Here is a 26,358-nt window from a genome sequence, read left to right as displayed (position 1 = left end):
TTTTAAAACACACTCAGTGTCAGGTAGGAACGTTTGTCTTATAAAGTATTATGTATTAGTTTAATCGTAATGGGGATAATACCTGCTAAGTGTGATATGAGTGTGGATTTCGGTTTGGGATATATGTATTTGGCTAGAGATTTTTACACACGAACGCAAACACACAAACACAACGACACTTATACTCACACACATACAAACACGAACATCAAAACAACCACATATACGAACAGAATGACATGTATGCACGCACACATGCACCTACACAAACACGCACCTACACACATACACATACACATACACACACAAACGCTCTCTATTTCTCTCTCTCTCTCTCTCTCTCTCTCTCTCTCTCTCTCTCTCTCTCTCTCTCTCTCTCACACACACACACACACACACATACACACTATCGCTCTCTATTTCTCTCTCATACACACATACACACACACACACAAACAGACACACACACCCACACACACACAAACACGCGCGCACACACACGTACACTCACACACATACACACATACATTCACACACATACACACATACACCACACATACACCACACATACACACTCTCTCTCACACACACACACGCACACACACACACACACACACACAGACACACACACACACACACACACATTCGCTCTCTATTTCTCTTTGTCATACACACACACAAACACACGCACACACACACACACACACTATCGCTCTCTATTTCTCTATCTCATACACACACACAAACACACACATACACACACACACACACACACACACACACACACTCGCGCGCGCGCGCGCACACACACGTACACACGTCTATCCTAACCGGCCGCGAGCGACACTAGCGATGGGAGCGATTATATTAGAAATCATTGATTTCCATTGCCGCATCCTTACTGCACGCGCGCGACGCGACAGATTTATATGTCGCGTCACAAGCGTGCAGTTAGGATACGGCAATTGAAATAAATGATTTCTAAAATAATCGCTCGTTTTATTGCATTGAGGTGTGTTTGAATCTGGACAATAAGTAAACAAGTAGCGTTATGCTTGTAACATCTTGTTATCTGCGGTATCTGTGGCATCTCGGGTAGTTTTACCTCATACGTATGTATCCAGTATTCAGTTGCGAGATGGACAGGAGGAGCAGGTTTGAAAAGAATTCCATAATTCAGTCGTTGAACCGGTTTCACCGCGAGGACAGGAGGTGTGCATATCATCAATAGCCAAACAAGCAGTCTCCCCATGGTAGAACCTATGACAGGATGAAACCAATGGAATACATCAGTGGGTGATCCAAAATTGAAATATGTTGTGGCCATCAACAATCCCAATAAGTAATTATGTTGTAGAAAACCCACTCACATAGTCACGAGTCTCAGACATGTCACGGACTAACACAGGAAGTCATAGTTTGATTTATGAAAAATATTTGCGACCTCTTTTTCGTCTGTGTCCAGACTGTGTCCTGTGGATATGAAAGTCCTTCAAAAGGTCTGCTCGAAATTTTGTATGTGGTTCCCACGTAGGTGTAGGATAACCCATCCATTTGGTTAGGTAGTGTTGAACACCTTGAATACGTTTCATTCTCATGAGCCGCTCCACTGTATATGTTTGTGTTCCCGGTTGTGAAGTAGCTGGTTGAATGGGAGACTGGGCAGCTGGATGACTGAGAGACTGGGCAGTTGGATGACTGCGAGACATGGTAGCTGGTTGAATGCGAGACTGGGCAGCTGGTTGAATGCGAGACTGGGTATCTGGTTGAATGCGAGACTGGGCAGCTAGTTGAATGTGAGACTGGGCAGCTGGTTGATGGACTGTTGTATGATTCCTGACATTCATGTTAGTGTCCGTAGTAGGCAGTGTGCGAGCTCTTTGTTGCAATACACGTACATCTTGTGACTGATGTGATTGTGCAGGCTGTTGTGGAGCTGGTGCTGTACTGCTGGAGTAGAGATCAAGTTGAGAGTCTCTATCTCTGGTAGTGTCGGTTGTTGACTGTTGCTGTGCTGTTGGTTGTGACATCTGCGTTTCCTGAGAGTGATGTGTTTGTGTCGACTCCTGTGGTGTGGATGGTATTCTAGCGTGAAGATGTTTGAGACGATTTGCATGTACCAGGGACGTGTGAGTCTTCTTGGACGCTGAGTGACAAAGCTTGTATATATGATTAGGTCCTATTTGCATGATGAAGTAAGGACCATCCCATTTTTGTGTCAGTTTTGGTGAGCGACCTATCATCTTGTCCTGTTTAAAAAGGAGTTCTTGGTCACCAATGGAAAACGTAGGCTGTTGTGCTTTGAGATCTTGGCGATCTTTGTTGACAGTTTGGCTTGTGGCCATATTGTCTTTTGCAATAGCCTTGACTACCTTGAGATTATTAATGAGTGTCGTGATATGCATCTTTGCGTCTTTGCCTAAGCTGGGTTTGGGAAGAAGTGAGGTATCAAAGGGTAGGTGCATTTCTTTTCCAAAGAGAAGGTAATGTGGAGAATATCCTGTTGACTGTATTTCGCATTGCCATCATGATACATGGAAGTAGGTCAGCCCAATTAGTCTGTTCTTTATTGACGTAAGATCTGAGAACTTGTTCAATGGTGCTGTTTCTTCGTTCACACATACCATTTGTTTGAGGATGATAGGAGGATATATAATGATGCTTCACTTCAAACAGTTCGCAAATTGCATTTACCAGGAGGGAGGTGAATTGACGTCCTCGATCTGTGATGAGAGTGTGTGGCGCACCATATCGTTTAAATACCTTGTTGAAGAGAACTTTGCCTATTTCCATTGCTTCTTGTGTACGCAGTGAAAAAGCTTCCATCCAGCGGGTAAATGAGTCAACTACAAGAAGTATGTACTTGTATCCTTCTTTGGTTGCTGGTAAGGGCCCGAGGATGTCAATGTGAAGACGAGAGAATGTATCTTCAATAGGCATAGGAACCATGGGAGCAGGTTTTGCATGCATGTTGCGTTTTGACTTTTGACACTCTTCACAGGAATGGATGTAGTTTTCTATGTCTTGGTACATACCTGGCCAGAAATACTTGTTAAGAATCGCTTGTCGAGTGGCATCTCTTCCAAAATGGCACCCTCCTGCTTTAGAATCATGATAGGCAAAGAGAAGATCTTTTCTGTCCTATAGTGGAACTACCAGTTGTCGTACCATAGGTGGGCGGTTGTGTTTCTGTCCTCTATGTTTGGGTAGATAGAAGTGATACAAGATGCCATTTAGGACATCATATTCTTGTGCTCGCCCTTGAATACCTTTTATCTGTGACTCTGTGTAGTTAGGTGGCATTTCATTCTTCTCTATGTAGTCAATCACAGGTTTTAAATCAGGAGACTTACGTTGTCTATCTGTAATGTTCTGTTCGTCCAGATTTGTGTCTATTAGTACAACAAATGCATCCATCGGAACTGTTTCGTGATTGTAGTGGAATTCAACAGAAAGCTGAATTGGCTCCTCTGAGGGTGAATTCAATGTTTGTGTTTGCGTCGTAGGTATTTGTTGTAAATGTTGTGGTGTATCAGTGTCAGTTGTACACAAAGAGCCTTCTATTTCATGTGATTCTGCTAGCTGGGCTGAAGTTGGTTCTTCAAGCTGGATGTTCCTTAGATCTAATGAAGGGATGTCATCTGTAACTGGTAGTGTCGTTTGTTCCTTATACTGGATTCTAGATAAGGCATCGGCATTTTTGTTAGCGGTCCCTGCACGGTGAATAATATCGAAATCATACTCCTGTAGCATGAGTGACCGACCATCTGGCTAGACGTCCCGAATCTGGTTTTATATCTTTTAGCCATGTCAGTGCTTTGTGATCAGTGAAAACTTGGAACTTCTGTGATGAAAGATATACTCTATAGGTTCTGATGCCTTCTAGTACAGCAAGACATTCTAGTTGTGTGGTTCCCCATTTCTTTTCGCATGGATGAAGAGATCGACCTCCATAGCAAATAACATGTTCTCTTCCAGTGGAATCTAGCTGACTCAAAATATACCCAAGAGCAGTCCCGGAGGCGTCTGTTGTGGCTGATGTGGGTCTGGGTATGCAAGAATAGGTGCAGATGTTAAGGATCTTTTTAGCTGTAGGAAGGCTTCCTGACATTTGTCTGTCCACTGGAATGGAACATCTTTTTGTAACAGATAGTTGATAGGAGTGGCAATCTTTGCAATCATGGACTGTCTTTGGAGCAGGAATGTTTACCACTGTATCAATTTTGGTATTGTCCACCTCGATTCCCTTTTTGCAAAACAGATGTCCGAAATTGTTTGCTGGAAGGCCATCGGAGCATTCCATTGAAAAATACCATCTGGAGTTATGAATGCTGACCGATCTTTGGTGGCTGGATCAAGAGGTATTTGCCAGAATCCGCTTACACAGTCAAGGACACTAAATATTTGAGCATGTGATTCACCAACTGAGTAAATGACATCTTCAAATCGAGGTAATGGAAAGAAAATGGGCTTTGTAACGGCACTGAGCTTCCTGTAGTCAACAGCAAAGCGATAGGTACCATCATGTTTCTTTACCATGACTACTGGAAAATGCCATTCAGAGGAAGTCGGCTTAATTATACCTGCATCCAGCATCTGGCGGACTTGAATAGAACATTCTTTCCTAACCTGTACATTTTGTCTGTAAAATGGAAGAAGAATGGGCCTAGCATCACCTGTGTCGATTTTGTGGTGATGTATGTCGGTTTTCCCCAGTTCAGACCAGTCCTTGACAAATGCTGTACGGTGTCGTGATAGAAAGTGTTGGAGCTCCTCTTTTTGTGACTGGGTGATATCAGAATCGGTAAGGTCAAAGGAAATGTCAGTTGATGGTGCTATGTTTTCTGATGTTGAAATAGAGTGAACATGTTGATGAGTTGATGTGGAATTTGTTGTTTCTGATAGGGTGTGAACATAATTAGCATGTACAACTGATCCAGTTGCAACTACGCTTCTGGTACCAAGCTGAATGGGTAGGTTAGTAGGATTTAATATTCGTATACAAATACGCTTTTTCGCTGTGTTGACCAAGCATTTTGCACCTTGTAGTTGTTTGCCGTGTAGGCTAGGAGCAGGTTCTAGGAGAACTGTTTGGTTTTTACCACATCGGGATATACGTACAGGTATGTCTGCTTGTGTTAGCGCTGGAATAACGATTGGTTTTACTAGTCTAGCATAGCGTGCATTTGTCTCAGTTAGACAAACAGAAATAAGATCATCATGAATGTAATGTGTTCGTGCGGCCAAGTCCATTGTAGCACTATTGTGTTTAAGGAAGTCTATGCCAAGAATGAGAGCGTGGTGTAGAGAAGAAAAGACATGAAATTTTTGTGCTATTGAAATGTTGCCAATCCGAATTGTGAGAGTGATTGAGCCTAATACTGGATGTTTTTCTCCCCCTACCCCTATAATCACTGGGATGTTTGATTTGGACAAGGAAGACTGTACGTTTAGCCTTTGAATAAACTGTTGGCTTACAGAACTAACTGAAGCACCTGTGTCAACTATTGTATTGATTTTTAGTTGTTTCACTTTAACTTGTATTGTGTTTCTTGTTAACGGAGCTACCATTGAAACATGTACTGGTTTGTGCCTGACACCAGATTGTCTCTGATTATCAGGTGCAATTTTCTATCTACCTTGTCTGTAATAACTTTTTATACATACGGACTCATGATGACCCACGTTGGAACAATATTTACAAACTGTATTGACATGTGAACAAACATTACGACTAGGGCAATACTCACCACATCCTGGACAGCGGTTTTTCAGATGAGCTGGTACAGCAGAACGGTTATTTCTAGATGGCTGGTGTCGTGGACCTGCTCTCTGTCCATTGTTGTATCGGCGTTGTTGTTGGTATGGCGTCTGATGTTGTTGTTGGCACGGCGCCTGGTATACTGGCTGATGTTGTTGTTGACATGGCCCCTGGAATGCTGGCTGATGTTGTTGTTGACATGGCGCCTGGTATACTGGCTGATGTTGTTGTTGACATGGTGCCTGGTATACTGGCTGATGTTGTTGTTGACATGGCGTATGGTATACTGGCTGATGTTGTTTATTTGCACCAGGGTTTGTCGCCTGGAGCGTTTCTGCCTCGTGTTTGATCTGATTAACCTCAGCTTTGTTTCCCGTTAACATAGCCTCTACTACCGTCGATAGGTGTCCAAGCTTTTCTGCCAAATCGACAGAGTTTGCTTGAAAAAGCATGGGGCTAGATTGTTCTACCATCTGAGCATTATGTCACACTTCTTCTAGTGTTTGGGGTTCTTTAAGGTGGACCCACTGTCTCATTGACTGCTTTAGTCCATTCACCGCAATGGCTACCACCACTTCCTTAGGCAGATTTCTATTTTGTGTGGCCGTTTGCACTCTTGTCAAGAACTCCTCCACTGTCTCCAATGCGTTCTGAGACATACTGAGGAGTCCCAATTGAAACGCCGAAATCTTTTTAAAACGTTTCTCAAATGCTTCTCGAAGGCGTGCTAGGTGTTTTTTAACGTCATCGGTGAGATCTTGGTGCCACACCTTTGCTGAGCCTTCTAAATAGAACGGTAGTAGCAGGCACGCTCGTTCATTAGTATATGCATTTAGCGCTGTTAAGCCTGTAAAGTCATTCCACCAACTTGTGGGATCTTGGCTACCTGAACATTTTTCGAGTTTAACATGCGCCATTGTGTCAGAACCTCCTTGTAGGTAGTACAATACCAAATAACTTCCGGCTGGGTCAAAGTTCGAGGTGCACCCAACTTTTGATAGAGAAGTGAACACCACAAGTCCTGTGATTGGTTATAAATGTGAGTGTGTTGGTTGTAAAAAATAATAGTTTCATCTGGGTAAAATAAATGTGCAATTTTATTTCATCTAGTACCAATGTGTCAAGTAGCCTTGTGCTTGAAACATGTATGGGGTACCTGTAAAAAAAAGTACTCAAATTTTGTGCGAAACTAGGGTAGTCATAGACGCTACCCGTTATCTCAGAAACGAGCAGCTTGACCCCCATTTTTTTCTGATTCACTTTAAGTGTAAGGGGTGGTAGTATTTATATCCGTGGCGTTTATGTCGGTTGATACGTTGCAGGTAGGAGTTTTAGCCGTATATGTTACTATTGTCGTCTATGGGATTTGATTTGGTAGTGTACACCCTATAGCACATATTCAGTGCATAATAAAAAATATTATGATTTTGTCATTTTATTTAATTAAACTATACTGGTTGATTAATTAGCCATCACTCGATCATGCAAGTTCACAATGACCTTGACCTTGACAATAATCTCTGTACATGGCTCTGAATGGAGTTTGAATCAAAGTTAGCACTGAAGAAAAGTTGGTTTTGGCCTATAATTCATACTGTAAAGATTTCAATAATTTCTTTTTACATGGTATTTGACTTGCCATATACAACTGCTCTTAAATATGGTATTATATATAGGCAACCTGAACTAAGATTTTAATAGCAATTTATTTTTATATTAAAAATAGCATGTGCCAATAGTGGGTTAATGTCTTTAGTTTCCATTAACATTGTTAATTTTTTATGTATGAAATTCTGAAAACTGTAATTTGTAAAGAAGTTGATTTTTATTGTCATTTTGACATATTTATAGGGTGCTAAGTTATATTTTAGACAAATTTGTAGTTTTATGCAAAATTTAAAGTAAATATGAAGAAAAACTTTACCAAAAACATAATTAAATTTGTTGTCACTATTGTGCCTTCTGTTCTTATTTGTACATAACAACAAGGTTGTTAAACATATACTTAGATCTCCAGATCATTTTTGTTTCTTAATAATCACTTAGCTCTCATGAAAAGCATTTTGAGTTTATACTAGATTCAGAACCAATTTTTTCAGATTTGATTATCTGCCATGGATTAAGTTGATAATTTATTTTATTGTTAAAGCTGTATTACCTAATGTTACTAGCTAAATAAAATGCTGGATTACAGATTGTAGGAATACATCTAATGTACATATTGTATTCATCCGGATTAGAAAATAATGCAAGAAAATAGATGTTCGGGTAATTTTGTCATTTAAAAATAGTTTTTTTTCGGTAATTAATCAAAAATAAATGTGTTAAAGCTGCATGATTATTCCAGATATCACAACTATTAAAACCTCCAACTACAGTAGGCTATAAATAAAATATAGTCAGGAATATTGGTGGCTGCCATTGGTTTTGATGGTTCATTATGAAAATCAGCATGGCCGATGGATTTGAAATTCCCACACCTGGTAACTTAAAGACACCCACACCCAGCATACAGGATTTCCTCCCAACACTAATGTTCAGGACATTAAGTCATTACTTCATACAGGTACACTCATGTCTGTGTTTCCTTCCTCAGACAGTGTATTTTTTTAATACTGATATTTCTTTGATGTGCCTGTTAAGGTCTTCATAATCTAGGGGTCAATCAAGTGCATGTGTTTTAATGGAATTCTTTAAAGGGGTAGAGGTACTCTGACTACCTTTGTTGTCTCTACATATATCACTGAGTACACACACCCAACTGAAAGTAAATATCTTCAGGAGTTTTATTTTAAAACATTTTGTTGTTTAATATGACATATTGCATTTGTACAAAACTATATGCAATATATATGCTTTTTGAGGGGTACATTATATTAGGTTGCACTATAGAAACAACAGTTTCAGTGAGGTTGTCAGTTTATGTCAGAATACACCAGATCCTCGTTGTCATAAAGACACATAGCTGGACACTTTTTGAAAAATGTATGTTATCAGTATAGGTAGTACAATACCAAATAACTTCCGGCTGGGTCAAAGTTCGAGGTGCACCGAACTTTTGATAGAGAAGTGAACACCACAAGTCCTGTGATTGGTTATAAATGTGAGTGTGTTGGTTGTAAAAAATAATAGTTTCATCTGGGTAAAATAAATGTGCAATTTTATTTCATCTAGTACCAATGTGTCAAGTAGCCTTGTGCTTGAAACATGTATGGGGTACCTGTAAAAAAAAGTACTCAAATTTTGTGCGAAACTAGGGTAGTCATAGACGCTACCCGTTATCTCAGAAACGAGCAGTTTGACCCCCATTTTTTTCTGATTCACTTTAAGTGTAAGGGGTGGTAGTATTTATATCCGTGGCGTTTATGTCGGTTGATACGTTGCAGGTAGGAGTTTTAGCCGTATATGTTACTATTGTCGTCTATGGGATTTGATTTGGTAGTGTACACCCTGTATTGTTGATATCGCAGGAAGCGATGACAAATTGTGCGTTGTAGTTGTGGATGACGACGGAAGTGTCTGAGTGTTGGTCGTAACCGTTGTTGATAATGATGATGGTTGTGTAATTATTTCCGGATATAGCGTTGTTGTTGCTGCTGGAGGTGATGTTGTTGTTGATGTGTCTGTATGATTCCGTCGAAACTTCTCTCTGTAGTTTATTGGGCTGGCTCCGTTCATTGGTCGGGATTGGAAGATCTCCACCACTTTTAACCGTCTTGTTTTTCGGGTTACCTTTGTTCGTAATAATTACTCTGGGGGATGTAGTAGCGAGCTACTGGAGTCAGCCTAGTTATAAAATGAAGAGAGAATGAATCGAGCGTATATCGTCTTTATCGCGGAATCAAATGTGTGTGTCTGAAGCACATTTGCGTCTTGCTTAAATATAGCTCGATTAATATGGTTACGTAAACGTCTTATTTCTTGATTAAAGGCTATATTGCTAATGGCGACATACTGTCTAGGTAATGTTTTGTGTGTGTCGCCTATCAGTATAAACCCTTCATTTTGTTTAATTAATGTATAGTTGACTGGCGTACCTAGCTGCCGTCTTTAAGTTTATCCCTGTTAATTTGTTTACTGTATTCATTGCTGATTGACGTTGCTGGCGTAATTAGCCGCCGGTTGTTAATTGATAAGCCTTACTCTGTTTATTGCTGCACTGTATTGTCAGCGTTACGTGTTTTGTACAGGTCTGCCTTGGGGTGGTAAATGACACTGTGATGGTATGTAGAGGCAGAGATAGGAAATCAAGAGAGCGATAGTCAGAGAAAAAGACACACACACACACACACACACACACACACACACACACACACACAGATATATATATATATATACATATACCGCCACATGGGGTACTCCCACTGATAAAGCAACAAGCAGGATCTAAGACGGGACCTATACAGTATTAGTAAGCTGACTTCAATTATAAACTATTTCGCCAAATTCAAATCTCATTTATCTAATCATCAAACATGGCAGTACACACACATACACACACACACACACACACTCTCTCTCTCTCTCTCTCTCTCTCTCTCTCTCTCTCTCTCTCTCTCTCTCTATTTCTTCATATCTGTCTCTTTCTCTCGATCAGATATCGAAATAAACGTATGTTAGACCCCAGTTGTATTTGTACGCAGCATAAAGCAAATAATCATTTTTGTTAGAAACAAAGCCAGCAGCACATACCTAATATTCATTACTTCATGTAGTCTTGCCCCATATCAATGATTTCAGTGTCAATGTTTAAAGTACAGTCAATTATTTATAATGCAATTGCAACTGCAGATCCGACAGGTAGTAATATGATTTTTTTACGTGTGCAGATACTGATGTTTTTTTTCCAATAATTTAAAATTTAGCAAGGTGCCTTACAGTTTGGAACCCAAATGGGGTATAGCATGAAAGGTAACCGTGATTTTGTCCAAGAATGAAACTTCGTAACAAAACCATTGGTTTATGTCAAAAAAGAAAATTGCACTCCACAAAATCATAACAGGTGGATACTTAGGAAGTGGCTGTGCTATCCCCTATTGAAGAAGAAAATGTACGTTTTTATTTTGCTCTAATCTAAATAAGATCACATTTCAAAATATGGCTTCCACCACACCAGATATTGTGTCCCCTACACTAGAGATTGTGCCTCCAACTTCAGATAGTGTTCTTACGGGCCGGCCTTAGGAGCGAGAGTGGAAGTGAGGGTGGACTGGAGATCTCAGTTCTCTAAACGTCGAAGAGGAGAAATACGCACTCTCATATCTACATACGAATGTGGGATACCTGTTTTGTTTACATAAAAAGACGCAAAAAGAAAAGAACTTATATTATATTTACTTGATGAAAACTCAGGAATATTATTACAACTTAGTATTGGGTCTAATATTTTAATTTTTATTTAACAGGCGCCTGTGAGCCAGGGAAATATGGTTTGGACTGTAGCTACACCTGTCACTGTGACTCACGCAACTGCAATGACGTCACAGGTTGTTCTGGTATTTGCCTGGTAGGATTTTCTGGATCAAGATGCACAACAGGTAAAACAATTGTCGATGGCAATATTTGTTTTTTAACGCACGAAAGCATATATATATATATATATATATATATACATATAATATATATATATATATATATATATATATATATATATATATATATATATATATATATATATATAACCTATACTCAAAACAGTTTCATTTCTGACATGTGTTTTTATTTGAAATAAATAGTATTTATTAATCAATACTATTTCCAATTCGTGTGGATTAGAATAAATGGTATTTAGTGTTCGCTTCATCAATAAAACATATAAGATATGATATTTTGAAAGAAGTCTTTTTCTACCGCATTTAAACTAGCGATGGAAATCTAGTCTGAAAAGTATGTAATTGAAAATCTAGTTAGAAATAATCAAATTGATTCAGACTTACGAAAATCTATATTTACGATTATTTCAGTCAGGGAGCCACGACTGAATTTTGTGGTCAGGATGAACCCTTCTGCTATACTTTTCAAACCATTTTTTATCTGAAGTTTATCATCTCAGAAGGCACAAAATGTTGGTCTGTTCTGCGAAATCCAATGCGAATGTTATATAGAGAACATATTTCATGGACAGCCTAGTATTTTGTAAAACTTGTTTTTATAAAACGTTTCGAATTTGCTAAGGGAAAGTTGTTTCAGAAATGATGCAAACTAATAATATATATGTTTTAGATAAATCATGCGAAAAAGTTTGTTGCCTTAAATAGGTAAAAAAAAAAAAATATATATTACGTTTCCGGCGACATCGGCGACGGTGTCAACGTTTACAGTTAGTTCGAACGTTAAAGTTACGTTGATATCTTTTTCTCGAAAACTATTAGTCCTACTTCCTTCAAACTTAGTTTATAGTTGTGCCTCTGTATGCTTATGACAATGCATGTTTAAAACATTATTTCAAAAATGTTGATTTTAATTTTAAGTACTATTAATTAGCGTTTAGCTCAATGTTACTTTTTCAAATTTATATCGAGTTTTCAAATTTATGCCCATTTCGACAAGTTACAATTCCTAGATCAATGAAACCGAATTTATAGTTACATATTTGTTAAACTGAATGGTTTTAAACCAATTTGAAGTTTATTAAGTTAAAATTTAAAAGTTGATTGATTTGCCTTAAACGTGCATTGGGATGAACATCTTTGGATGTACCATAATATGTATGAGCGACACATAATAAACTTAAGGTTAGCAGTATATTTAATTAAGAGGACGTATCACCTGCTACATTGTACTTTTAATACAAAATTTTAAAAATTATGAAATATCATCTTGGAACACATCTGTGTTTTTTACTTTGTTCTTCCTCACCAAAACATCAATATCAAGATTTGCACAAATATCCAGATCTGAAGTTTCTGGTAATGTAATCAGAATAGCTCTAAATAGTACTCTGTGCCTTCAGTATTAAGTAATAGTTCTCCCAGAAATATTCTATTTGGAAGTTCCTGGAAGGCAAACCTATGCATGAGCAAGAATATATTCTATGTCGCTTAATCACATGAATAAATATATTGCACATTGCAAATTTCATTTGAAGGTACAATAGTATAACTGTTCAGGACAGGTATGCCGATGTGATAATACTATTTCATAAATGACTTGGTCACAAGTTATAACAGCTTTGTCTTGCTCAACGTTCTTTGATATCTTAGGCAGTAATCCAATGGTGTTGACATAACCTAATAGTACGGGAGCCAGGTCGATTTATCTATGTTGGAGAGTCAGGAAGGTTTGAACATTGATGCTTATATAAATATATGTGTAGATTTCAGATCTGCAACTCTTACTTCCCTAAACATGTACGTTAATTGGAAATTTGCATACTTTTAATGGTACGTCAAGGTCAATTTGTTTTCGATCTGCTGCTACCCAAAACCAACAGTCCACGGCAGAGACTCCAAATTTCAGTTGTAGGGGAGATTGAAGTCTTGAACAATGCTTTTTTCTGACAGAGTATCCAAACTTTGCATTTTGATTTCCTGGATGTTCATAATTTGTCAATTTGATCTACATTTCCAAGATCAAATGAAGGTTATTATTTCTGAATATATAATATGCTGTAAATGACAAATCATTGATTTCTTTTAATTATTTCCAATAATATTGATCAATAATGGCCATATTATGACTTTGGTTTATAGATATATCCATTACACATCTAGTAGGGGTGCTTCCTGATTGAAATTTCAGGGGCAGATCCATAATTTGACAAAAGGGGGGATGCTTAGGAAAAGATTACGTCCACATTTTGGGGCATGGTTTGTTAGAAATGAGTACCAGCAAGGGATCTGTTATAAGCACCATCCCACATACAGGATAGCACATACCACGGCCTTGGATATGCCAGTCGTTGTGCAGTGGTTGGAACGAGAAATAGCCCAATGGGCCCACCGACGAGGATCGATCCCACACCGACCGCGCATCGAACGAGCGCTGTACCACTGGGCTACGTCCCGCCCCTATGTATACGAGTTTGTTCCTATAAATTTTTTTAGTATTGTCGACTAGCTGTTCATACATACATTGCTTAAATGAAACAGCCAATGTCAGGCCTTATGTATGAAAAACATATGATGTAGCTATATTTATACATTATTAAATGTTTATTATTATTTATTATTATTATAAAAACTATTATTAATATATTTGTTTTTGTTATTATTGTTCCTGTTGCTGTTGTTATTAATATTATCTTTTATATTATTATTATTATTATTATTATTATTATTATTATTGTAGTTGTTGTTGTTGTTGTTGTTTTTCGTGTTTTTTGTGGGGGGTTTTGCCTATTACAGGAACATTAAAGTTTAACTCGGAAATAAATAGCTGATTTTTTTTTCAGGATAGATGCAGAACATCTTTAGTAATAACATATCGAAAGTCCGCAAATTTCCCAGGTGTGCTAACTTTACTACAGACGTAAATTATAATTATCGTCATGTAGCTCGCGCGCACATTGTTCACCTCTGCGGTCGGACTTTGAAAATAAAGAATAAAAGAAACCGCAGACAGCAGAATGATTACATGATTCATATAAATTAGAACAAGAAGATTAAGAAAAAACAACAACTGTATTGGTGTCTTTTATTTAAAAATGACAAACAAATGCGCTTGAGGGTAGGCCTACTTTTCTTTTGCAAGGCTACTTAAAAATAAAAAAAATTGTGATAGTTGAACGGGCTAAAACATATTTAACAAACTTGTTTAGATAATTATTTTTTAAAACATTAATTATTAAGATAAAATATTTAATTTTTTTTATTTATTTGATTTAAAACAGAATGGAATAACAATTAAAGTCAATATATGCATTTTTATTTGCATGCCCCAAACCTGTCAGGATTATCAAGACCACATATTAAATCTAACAATGTGACTTGATACCAAGATGACGCGTGTTATATCTGTAAAACATTTAGCCATATTCATGAACTAAGCGGATCATCTGTTGTGGGCTATTTACAAAAGTAGTAAAGTGTGCGTATCCACACACAAAAAAGAAGAAAAACACAACAAACAATTGAATGATGCTGTTGCAGTTCTGATATGCGGTCTTTTAAGTGTTCGCTCCAGCCAGTGCACCACTACTGGTACATCAAAGGCGGTGATATGTGATATCCTGTCTGTGGGATGGTGCATATAAAATACCCCTTGCTGTTAATTGGAAAGAGTAGCCCATGAAGTGGCGACAGCGCTTTTCCTGTATCAATATCTGTGTGGTCCTTAACCACATGTCGGACACCATATAACCGTAAATAAAATGTGTTGTGTGCGTCGTTAAATAAAACATTTCCTTCCTTTTAAGTGTTTGTTAAAAAGTCCGGGGAGAATGGTCAGAATGGACTGGGTAAAGTAAATATATATAAAAAAACAATAAAAAAAAACAAAACAAAACGTACGGCACCTGTGCTCCCCTATTTGAGGACGAAAATGTACGTTCACACGAGCCTGCAGTTCGTGTATGTTTACTTAATTTCATATTATAAAATGGATTATGTATATTATATATAACAAAATCTTATTTATTGGTTGATAATGGATTCTTTGTAATATGACAGCATACAAAAATCACAATTTATTTTAATGTTCTAAAAATTGGTTACAGAAGAAAAACATACATTTTTTAAATCACAGTTTTCGTCACAAAATGAAAAGTACGTATTTTATTAACTAGACACCTATAAGCGTACGAGACAGGGGGCGGGGAAAGGGGGGGGGGGGGCAACTGCCCCCTAGTACTCGAGCAAAATCTCAAATTCGGGCAAAAAATGTAGTGATATTCGTGCAAAATGTGCTAACCTTTTTACCATGTATTTTCATAATTTTACCCTCAACATTGGTTGTAATCCATGCAAAAATGCGTAGTGATTCGTTTGCAACCCTATATAGCTGTTTGGTACTTGTGTATATATGAATAAACTGTGTTATCCAGATTCAGGCATTTTCGTTTAATTCGGGCAAAAACCGGCTTGTCCCCCTACACAAATGGGCGCCCTTACGACTATGTTAAGGTAAGATAGCGTTTAAAATGATGCATGCTGTGTTTACTCTCTTGGGTGTAATAAACGGAGGTCTCGCTAAGACTAAAACCTCGGGATAGTCCCATTAAAATTAATATTAAACTGAACTACTGTTCGATAGGTTAAGTAACACACTGCTGTATGTATGTTTCTACAGATTGTCAAGGTGGTTCATTTGGACCCGAGTGTAAGTCAAATTGTAGTGAACGACACTGTAAGAGAGCCCGTACGCCTATACAAACACTTGATATTGAAATAGATACAGTCAAACCTGTCTTAAGCGGTCACACAAGGGAGTAGATAAAAGTGGCCGCTTAAGTCAAGTGACCGCTGATTACAGGTTGCGACATATAGTCTTTGAAACATATGTTGTTATTTCTTGTTTTAACGTCTATACTGCTAATTAATGGATGTCTGCTTCACAGTTTACTATAAATAAACTTTTGACATGTCGCCTCCTTCAGGAAAAACTGCATCTGGAATGTATTAAATTAATCGTTCTCAACAAGTTTGTTTTCTCATTCCATTTAATTATTTAATTTTTACTTCATGCGGTGTATTGTCACAGTAAGTGAATCTACAAATGTTAAGCGTAGCCTGTCCAGAGGCAATTAGATGCTTTCTATAGTCATACTTTCTTAAATGATACACAGTCGAGATGTCGGGACTCAATGGGTACTAGTATTCCTGAAGGTGTGTAGATCGGTTATATGTTGCATCTTATTGCTGTTGTTAAATATCCCTTTTATATAATAGTAAACATTTACTGTAGCCGCTTAATACAGGTATTTTTGCGATTTGGGATCCGATTTGAGTGGTCACTAGCCGCTTAAGGCAGGTGACTGCAGAATACAGGTGGCTGCTAGGACAGGTTTGACTGTAGTAACCTATGTATCTTTTCACTGTCAAATTTCACAAAGCCTGAAAAACGTTTTTCGTTCAGTGTCGTAGTACCTATTAATACCTTTGACTGTCTGGAAGTCGTAATCTAATTTGACATACCAAATGACCTAAATATTCCAGGTTGTAAAATCATATTATAACAATTATACAGTACCGCTATGAGTTTTGCATATTGTAGCCTTGGGCACTTCCCAACACTGATAAAACTTTCTTGCCTAGTCGCTTTAGTTAAATTTCAGGATGTATCAAATTCGTATATCATTAAAGGTTCTGAACTTTATTCTAGAAGCTGTGTAACTGTCCGTTGTTGGTTGCATGCAAGTTTTGCGTTCTACACTTACTTGTGCATCATAAAGACTTTCTGTTTGTATCATGTTAGGGGAGGATGGGATGCCATTCTTCACGAACTCTGATTCACTTTCATCTTTCTGTAGATCAATAATCACTCAAATTGTTGATGACAAATACACTGGTGTATGTGCAAAGAATATTGTGTCTACTAAAGTATAACTTCATTAGGTTGACATGAAACGGAGTACTCTTTACATTAATGTCTACATTAAAATCTAAAGAACCTACCATGCCAGGAACAACCAACACAGCCATTTTCACCGCAAATCGTAACGAGTTCACCCTGGTATCACACGCACATTTTTGACATCTGCTGTCGAAGTTTTAAAATACAAAATAAAAGAAACTGGAGACAGCAAAATGATTACATGTTTCATATAAATTAGAACAAGAAGATTAAGAAAAATACAATTGTATGGGTGTCTTCTATTTAAAAACGACAAACAAATGCGCTTGAGGGTAGGCCTACTTTTCTTTTGCAAGGCTACTATCTTCAACTGTTTATCTCAACATATATATTTATATCTATGTAGGCCTATAGTGTTCAGGTTTGTATTGACTGGGCACCAAGAACTTCCCACTCTGAATCAGGATTATGTGGTGGTCTCACCCCTTTACTCTTATCCAATATTATGTCAAATGCATGAGGTTTCATGCACCAAATTTGTACCATATTAACAGAAAATGGTCCAACTGCTGACGGACAAAACTGAGTTGGACCACTAAGATGAACGTTAGGTGTTAGGCTCTTCCTAACTATAAGTCCACTGCAACCAATATTTTTTAAAACAAGGATATGTACAGAGTGCCAGTGCTTCAACACAGGACTACTGATTACAAGCTGAACTCTGCCTTGGTTCTGTATGTCTCATTATATCACCCATATTTACAGTTGTGCTGAGTTTGTAACAGTACCTGTACCACAGTTATGCCAATGTTAATTCTGGCCACCTTCGCCTAGTCTCACTTCGTCGACTTCCTCTAAAATAATTTGTTTATGCTTCTAACCACCAAAGTTTCTTATTATTTTGTTGCGTTGCTATCATTGTACAGGTTGGTACCTACCCTAACGTAAGTGGGGTAGCAGTAAAAAAAGAACCAGACTACAGGTACAGGGTTTCTGCCAGAGGGTACGAAGGGTACAATTGCGTACCCTAAATTAATGGATGTATTTAAAAACAAGTTTTAAGAAATATTATAGTAAGAGAACTACTGTTTAAAATTTGTAAAAGTACATAAAATACAGTATTCAATTTCAAAGAAAGCCTGAGGTAGACAAAAGGGCTCTGTTAACCTAAACATGGTACTTTGGTTTTGTAACAGCCCCGTAACCCATGCTATATACAGCCCTGTAAATCTCAATGGTCAATACAAATGAATGGATGATGTGAAATTCGTGTGTACTAAATAAAACATATAATTTTGATAATTTCTGCGTCAGCTTCCTTCCCATTTCTGAAAATATATACTTCCATTAAAACTTATATTACTTCATATATGACTAATATCCATAACACATTGTAATATTACTTAAAAGTCGACAAAACAAAGGTTTTGGGTTTTACAAGTCGAGGAAACAAAGGTTTTGATTTACGACGAACATTGTGAGTTTTAATCAAATGTAGCCTACTTTTCTTCGTTCGAGACCACTAATGAATGATTGTAAATTTAGGTCCGTAAAGCTGTTGTTAAATGGTTTATCTTACTAATTAAATACACATTATTTATTTATTTAAATAAAATTTATAAATGTATAAGTAGTTTAAACTATTGTTGTAATTCAACATAACAAACAGCAAAAACGGATATCCTTACAATAACCTTTTAGTTCTTAACTTGTTTGTTAACTTTAACTTTATACTACTAAAAACTTGTATTCTTATTTTTGTTTTAAATATCGCAAATGTTTAAAATATACGTGCGATAGGGGTCCTATAGTATATTACAGATTCTTAGAGGCTGAAGACGAAAATAGGTTACTGACGTAATCAAGTTACGGGACGATACATATATATATACGTCTGTAATAAAGTGAGCACACTTCGGAAACTTGGGGACTTTTGATATGTTATTACTATAGATATTCTGCAACTGTCCTGAAAAAAATCAGCACTGTGCTATTTATTTCCGGGTTTAACACTAATTTACTATGGTAAAATAACAATAGTTCAATTCGAAAAACATGTACATGTATATGGAAATTAGTGACAGGTGAAATTGTAATATTTAAAAAATATTATTCCCATTTTTTGGACATAATATCGAAACACAGATGTATACAGTGAAAATGACAAAGAGAAATAAAGTAGTTAAAGAGATATTTAGCTAAAAATCAAATATATGTGACTAATAATCAGACATACATGTATGAAAAATTCAAAAGGAGACCGAGGACATACTAAGTATTAAAAACAAGAGAAGAAATACAACTTTTAATTAAATTGTGACAAATTGACCAACATGTGGTGAATTTATCATAATTGCACGCGGAAAAAAGATGCTGCTTTTGTAACATAATAGCATTCAGTCAACTGGGTACATGTGAATTGAAATGACTTTTAAATATTAAGTGCTTTGTAACAAGTAAAATGCATTAATGGGATAATTATTTCTGGTCTTAAAGCCAAACAATTTATTTTCTTTATTAAATTTAATGTTGCTGCCCGTTTATACATGAATCCAGTTCTGATATCAGTCCAAATTGAGTTGACTAAAGTGCATTCCCAAAATAAATGGATAATTGTACCAAGTTCTAAATTACAAAAATTACACTTCGGACAAGAAATATAACCGATTTTATATAAATAGGTATTAACAGGAGGTATATTATGAATTACTTTAAACTGAAACCAGTGGAATTATATTTATATTTTTACAATCAAAATCTGAAAAAGTACAGTTTTCCCATTTTAATTTGTATGCTGATTTTGAGAACGACGAATTTGGTAAAGTATTATAGTGATGTTTACTTTCTCCAACAGTCGTATTTAATATTCTAATATTATATGGCAATATAGGAGACGGCAGCTTATTTTTCAGTTCAACTTTACACAATTTGAAATATTGTTTTACCGCATTAATTAGACCTTGATAAGTTAAAAAAATTAGTATTGATATTAAAAACCAGCTTAAATTCACGATAAGTTAAAAAATTACCTCCTTCGAACCAATCTCTATAGAATATTGAATTTCCATTTATTTTTATGTCATTATTATTCCAAATATATTGTGACAATATCTCTTCAAACACAGTGTTTGATTTGCATTTTTAAAGATATGTTCCCACGCCATTAATATGTCCTTCCAATAATAATTATAAATATATTGACAGTGTTTTCCTATTCCTGCAGAGTCAAAATCCATTATATTACCTAAAAATTTATACTCATGAATAATCAATCCCTTCCATTTAGAATCAGTGTTAACTAATCTTCTAACCCAAGCAATATTTTGTGCTTTAATAAATTCTTCTATTAATGCAACTTTAATACCACCATCTTTAATATTTTTTTACATTTGAATACGCTTAATTTTACCATTCCATACGAAAGAAAATAATTGCCGCTGTAGTAGTTGAATACCGTCATCAGGTGCATTAGGAAGGGTTGAAAATAGGTGATTTAATTTGAGTAAAATAAGGCTTTTTAATATTATATTTCTCCCCAATGGTGTTAGGAAATTGTAAAATGTTATAAATAACCTCTTTTAGTAGTGTCATAACGAACATAAACTAATATACTGATTTTTTTCTGGATATTTCAGAAAATGTAGCTTTATTGAAACCTACCTACCAGAGTTCATACTATACAAACATTCTTCCGAATTCGTCTGTGCTCGCTGTAGATGGCAACCGTAAGGCTGATACTGGAGCATTCTGCATACTGACCGGTGAAGAGTCATACACGTGGTGGGAAGTGGACTTGGGAAGAAACTACTACATACACAAACTAGTTATTTACTTCCGCACCGACTGTAAGTGTGTCTGTTTCAAGCGTTTAATTAGCCTGTTGTTGTATTGCTTGTTAGATTCCATTATCATAACCAGGTCACCATATGTAATACATTATTTTGTATTCGTATAATATATGATTCTGATGATACCGAAACACACGGGGGTAAAAACCTCTTTATCATATATTCTAAGGGGTGGGACGTAGCCCAGTGGTAAAGCGTTCGTCTGATGCGCAGTCGGTCTGGGATCGATCCCCGGCAGTGATTGGGTTATTTCTCGTTCCAGCCTATACATCACGACAGATATATCAAAGTGTATGTGCTATCCTGTCTGTGGGATGGTGCATATACAAGATTCCTTCCTACTAATGGAACAAATGTAAAGGATTTGCTCTTCAAAACTATTTCAAAATTAGCAAATGTTTGAAATTCAATAGCTGATGATTAATAAATCAATGTGCTCTAGTGGTGTCGTTAAACAAAGTAAAGGTTAACGTTATCATATAATCTCACGTGTTTTTGTAAACTTTATACTCAGCTATAATTCCAATCGGCCAGTTCATGGTATTCAGTTGACGTATGAATATATGACACGGTCTTTTGGAATGACGTACTTTTACATTATTATGCCTACATAATAACAAACTAGTGCACAACGTTTTGCCTTGCAGAAAGCTGGACAACGTTCAGTCTAAAATTGCTATTGAAATGTTTTTGTTTGATGACTGAATTCACTGGCTAACTACTGTGCGTTGCCCTGTTGCGTTTACTTCTATATCAATAAAAATAGTCATATGGCCGTATTAATTTGCATCTAATTGAAGCAGTCTATATGATCTGAACAATAACACATTATGTAATTTGATTGTATACGCTACCTATACATATAATATAAATTACTAATATATTCAATTGGAACGAATTTGGATCATTAGTTCCATCAAGTAGTAGGTCTTACTGCACAGTTCACTTCCTGGTAAGAGTTCATTCATCAGGTTCCACTATAGTTCCTAATTGAGACATAATAGTGTAGTGCGATTCACATATTCATTTCTAGTAATTGGAGAAGAATTAAAACAAGATGTTTCTTTGTCAATGGTAAGCCCTCTGGATGGAGTTTGCCCATGTTATTTGTAATATTGTGGATTGACTTTTGGGGTCATGGGTGTACAGCGGAACAGGTGGCCGGTATGAATCAGCGTCTGCTAAGAAGTGTTTCCATTTATGCCATTTTCGTACGGCGCGAAACGTACGCGAAATATTTCGAGTGGATTATGGTACGATTCTAACTAGCCCGAATTTAACAACCGCATACAGGATTCTTCTGAACCGTAGGGCTATCCCATTTTAAAATATAAATGTCACACATAAAAATTGTTTTCATGGCTACATACCCAAAATTAATCTCAGTAGTCTACAATATTTAATTTAATTATTTATTTTGTAAGTTTTAATTAAATTAATTAATTTGTTTTACATAATATTATGCACCACCAAGGGTGCTTCCTTTTGTTTTTCTTTTTTTCCCTGTCAAATTAAAGGTTGATCTTCTTCCATTTATAGTTGCCTTTGAAAGGCATGCATCTTGGCAGTTTGTTTTTGAAGTTTGTTTTGTAAAACGACACCACTAGATCACATTGATTTAATAAAGTTACAGTGGCTGGTTACCATATAATAATATCATGCACTAATATGAAATACAAGTTCAACTGTACTTTTAAAAAATCCGTGTGTGTTCGCTATGAACGGAGAACGTCAAAAGTATACGCTCGATTCGTCCATTGCTCAGCAAACCACAAACGACAGCCTGTTGTCAATTTCAGTTAACAGGTGTGTTTGCGGATTTGAAATTGTAGGGCTCGTCTCAAAATATGAAATGAGAAATCTTGCGCTGTACAAAGAACGTTCGGTTGAGAATATAGTCCATGGGCCAGATACCGAACCCCCCCCCCCCCCCCCCGGGATTTTTGGAGACAAATATTTTTAGATACCCAATTACATATGAATATAATATCTGCTTGTCTGCAGCACAAATGTTGGTGGATTAAAAAAATATCGCCATTTGAATAGGGGTACCGTTGCGTATTTTGTGTCCCAAAAATGCTATATGGAAAAATTAAATATAGTGATATGGTTGTCATCCATATAAATGTTTAACAGATATAAGGCTAAAATGAATGTTATTCATCCTATACTAGATGTTAATATTAATAAACCAAATAACAATGCAATATATGGTATGAATAATGATATACTCATCGGCAAAAGTTAAGCAATGACTGAAATGCATTATTTTCTATATTTACACATACTTTGGGCTGCTTGAACCTTTTATTATTAAAAATTGCACTGTATTTAATATACTGAGGCAGTATTATTCAAATTATGATTTCAGTATATCTGCCTTTTACTATACTCAACAAAATTAATTAAGGGCCAATAGATATTTAGCATTTTCTTTTAAATATGGGGGAAAATACAACTTTCTTCCGTTGAAAGTTGTCAGTCATTGTGGCATGGTTCTTAAACTTAATGATTTAAATAACAATTTAGATAGAACACAATGACAAATATCATTCTGAACAAATATGTAACAAATACTATGCTCATTTCATAAATAGGTGAAATACTCAGCGTTTTTTTTTGTGTGTGTATCACCAGTCAGATTTTACTGAAACAATGTTTAGAAGTCATATATATGACCAACACTAGCTAAAATAATATGGCAGTAACAAAGAATTATATTATAATATAAGAATGTTTGCTAGTCCTTAATTAACATGTATGTGCCTCAATATTATGAAGATGTCCCTCTTTACTAAACACCAGTGTTAACAATTTAAAACATCAGTTTTGTGTACCTACCGTAATTTCTTATGCATTACATGTACAATTCATCTATCTCACAGAAGTTCATCTTATACTAGTCTGTGTTTGTAATATGTTTAGATTTGCTTTTATATTGTGCTTAACTTATGCTCAGGTGTATATAACTAGTATCTACATCAAATATTGTCTAGGAACGTTTTGACTTCCTTTCATATTCCTTTGTATTTTCATGCAAATAAAATATGTCTGTCATGTTCACAATTTCTGGTATTTTAGTGTTCCTTCTAAAATTTCTCAGCCATTTGGTTGGGGAATAGCCTGGACTGCCTGGTATGACTGATATCAAATGACAACTTGGCAATTTTCTCTCTTTATGTGCATTCTCAGTGAATAAATACATGTAGAGTGGAGAAGGCCGATTTATACTCCACTGTTGTTCAATATTTTCATCCTTGGTTTGACAACAAACATTTCCAGAGATTTCTCAAGTCATAATGGTTTTTTTTGTGTTATTCGCACCTGCACTCCCATAAAGAAGGTATATGAAATGATCTACTTCTTAAATATATGGACATCAGTTTTTGCTGACCTTTCATGAGCTAACAACATTTCAAGAAAGTATTGGTGTTGCTTGAAAATATTCAAAACCATTCTGCATAAAAGCAATTTTGGTATCATGGCCAGTAATGGCAAGCACAGCTGGGATTGCTAGTTGGTGTATTCCCTGTGTTCTTAATGATATGTGCACATCTGTAAGATGCCTCTTGTTGCCAAGCTGAGTGTATAAAAATGTTCGTATCTGGGATGGTGAACTGGCAGCAATGTACATACATTGAAATATAATCTTTGTCTCTGCATCTTCTTGTGTACTTCACAACACCCTCAGACATGGTTTGCATTTGAAACATGTACTTTGTCTCACAAATAGAACCCTCTTCCCACAAAGCTGAGGGCAGTTTTCTTTTTTCATTTATAGTAATCTGTTCGAGTCTCTTGAGACCTTTGTAGGGATTCCTTAGATCAAGTATGGCTTGGAAGAACCCCTTTCACATGACCACGAATGCTGTTATTATGAAACTGAGGATTAGTTGCAAACTTTCCATCCAGAAGATATTCCCTGAAAATACGTTGTACCAACAGAGCAATTTGCAAGAGAGCAAACTGCCATGGTCTCATTTGGTATTAAATCATATCACAAAGTCCAGGGTATTCCTCAACCACATGAACAGAGCTGAGAAATGGCCAACGAAATACTGAAGCTGAAGTGGATGGTTTGTGATCTGATGCTACAAGAACTGTTGACATATTGAGGGATGAACAAGAGCAAAGGCCCAAAGAAAAAATAAGAAATTACAGATATTGTAAACATGATAGACATTATATTTGAGTCAGATGATATAGGAAAGAAAGTCAAGTGCTAGATATGCCTGGTGACTATATTTGATGTCAATTATACACACCTAAGCATAAATTAAGTACAATTTAAATAGAAATGTGTTTTTAAAAATATTACAAGCTTCTGTAAGATAGATGGATTGTAAATTTAAAACATACATGCCGAAGAAAAGTACTTACAACTGGCTGGTACTAAGAATAGTGGGACATCTTCATACATGTGTGAACATAGTATATACACTCCATATACTGAACCACATTTGGATAATGAAGCCTCAATATGTGAAAAAAAACCCAGGTCAATTTTTGTTTAATAATAAAAGATTCAGGCAATCCTAAGTATATGTATGTATAAATTAATACATTTCTGGCATTGCTTAACTTATTTTGAGAAGTATATAATTATTCATATCACATATTATATTGTTTTGTAGTTGTTATTAACATCTACTTTATACAATAAAAAGAAGGATCTAGAAATATAAAATTGTGAACTTCACATATATCATATTTGGGTCAGATAAAATGATTGAGAATTGGGAATGAAAGTTAGATTTTTATAGTGCTAGATATTAGCCTGATGACAATATTCCATGTAGATGTCAGTTATATACACCAAAACAAAAGTTAAGCATAATATAAATAGAACTGATATTCTGAAATATTACAAAAAGCAAAAAAAAAAACAGGCCATTGTAAGATAGACTGTTGTGAGATAGGTGAATTGTACATGCAATGCAGACTCGCATAGAATGATATGTAAATTCATTGTTTATGTTTGTAAGACTTGTGTTTAATATAAAAATATTCAAAATATCCATGTAAATGATTTAGACAGCATGTACTGTACCATATTTAAATAATGCGGCTTTCAGATATTAAATACAATACAATAATAAAAGGTTCAGAATGTTTTAAGTATGGTGTGTATAAACACATGTACATAGATAATTATATATCAGGAACTGCATAACTTTTGACGGTGTGTATATCCCAAGTACTATATCCATACCACATATATGCATTGCTTTGTGGTTTGTTGTTATGAAAATGTAGTTTAGCATGAATAGCATTCATAATTTGGTCTTAAACCTGTTC

At 36.1% G+C, this 26,358-nt stretch overlaps 1 protein-coding gene across 1 annotated transcript in view; it reads left to right on the top strand.

The window, feature by feature from the left end:
• The first annotated feature begins 5,807 nt into the window (after positions 1–5,807).
• The window catches only part of LOC121387109 (multiple epidermal growth factor-like domains protein 10), a 46,350-nt gene continuing 25,799 nt past the window's right edge, over positions 5,808–26,358 (top strand). Inside the window, exons 1-2 of the mRNA XM_041518132.1 lie at positions 5,808–6,042; positions 11,167–11,298. Coding sequence (XP_041374066.1) covers positions 5,808–6,042; positions 11,167–11,298 — 367 coding nt within the window. The remainder of the gene's footprint in view (positions 6,043–11,166; positions 11,299–26,358) is intronic.

This window comes from Gigantopelta aegis, chromosome 13 (assembly GCF_016097555.1).
Source record: "Gigantopelta aegis isolate Gae_Host chromosome 13, Gae_host_genome, whole genome shotgun sequence".
Classification (NCBI taxonomy): domain Eukaryota; kingdom Metazoa; phylum Mollusca; class Gastropoda; order Neomphalida; family Peltospiridae; genus Gigantopelta; species Gigantopelta aegis.
The sequence above is the reverse complement of the archived record's forward strand: the minus strand, read 5'-3'. Positions and strand labels throughout refer to the sequence as shown.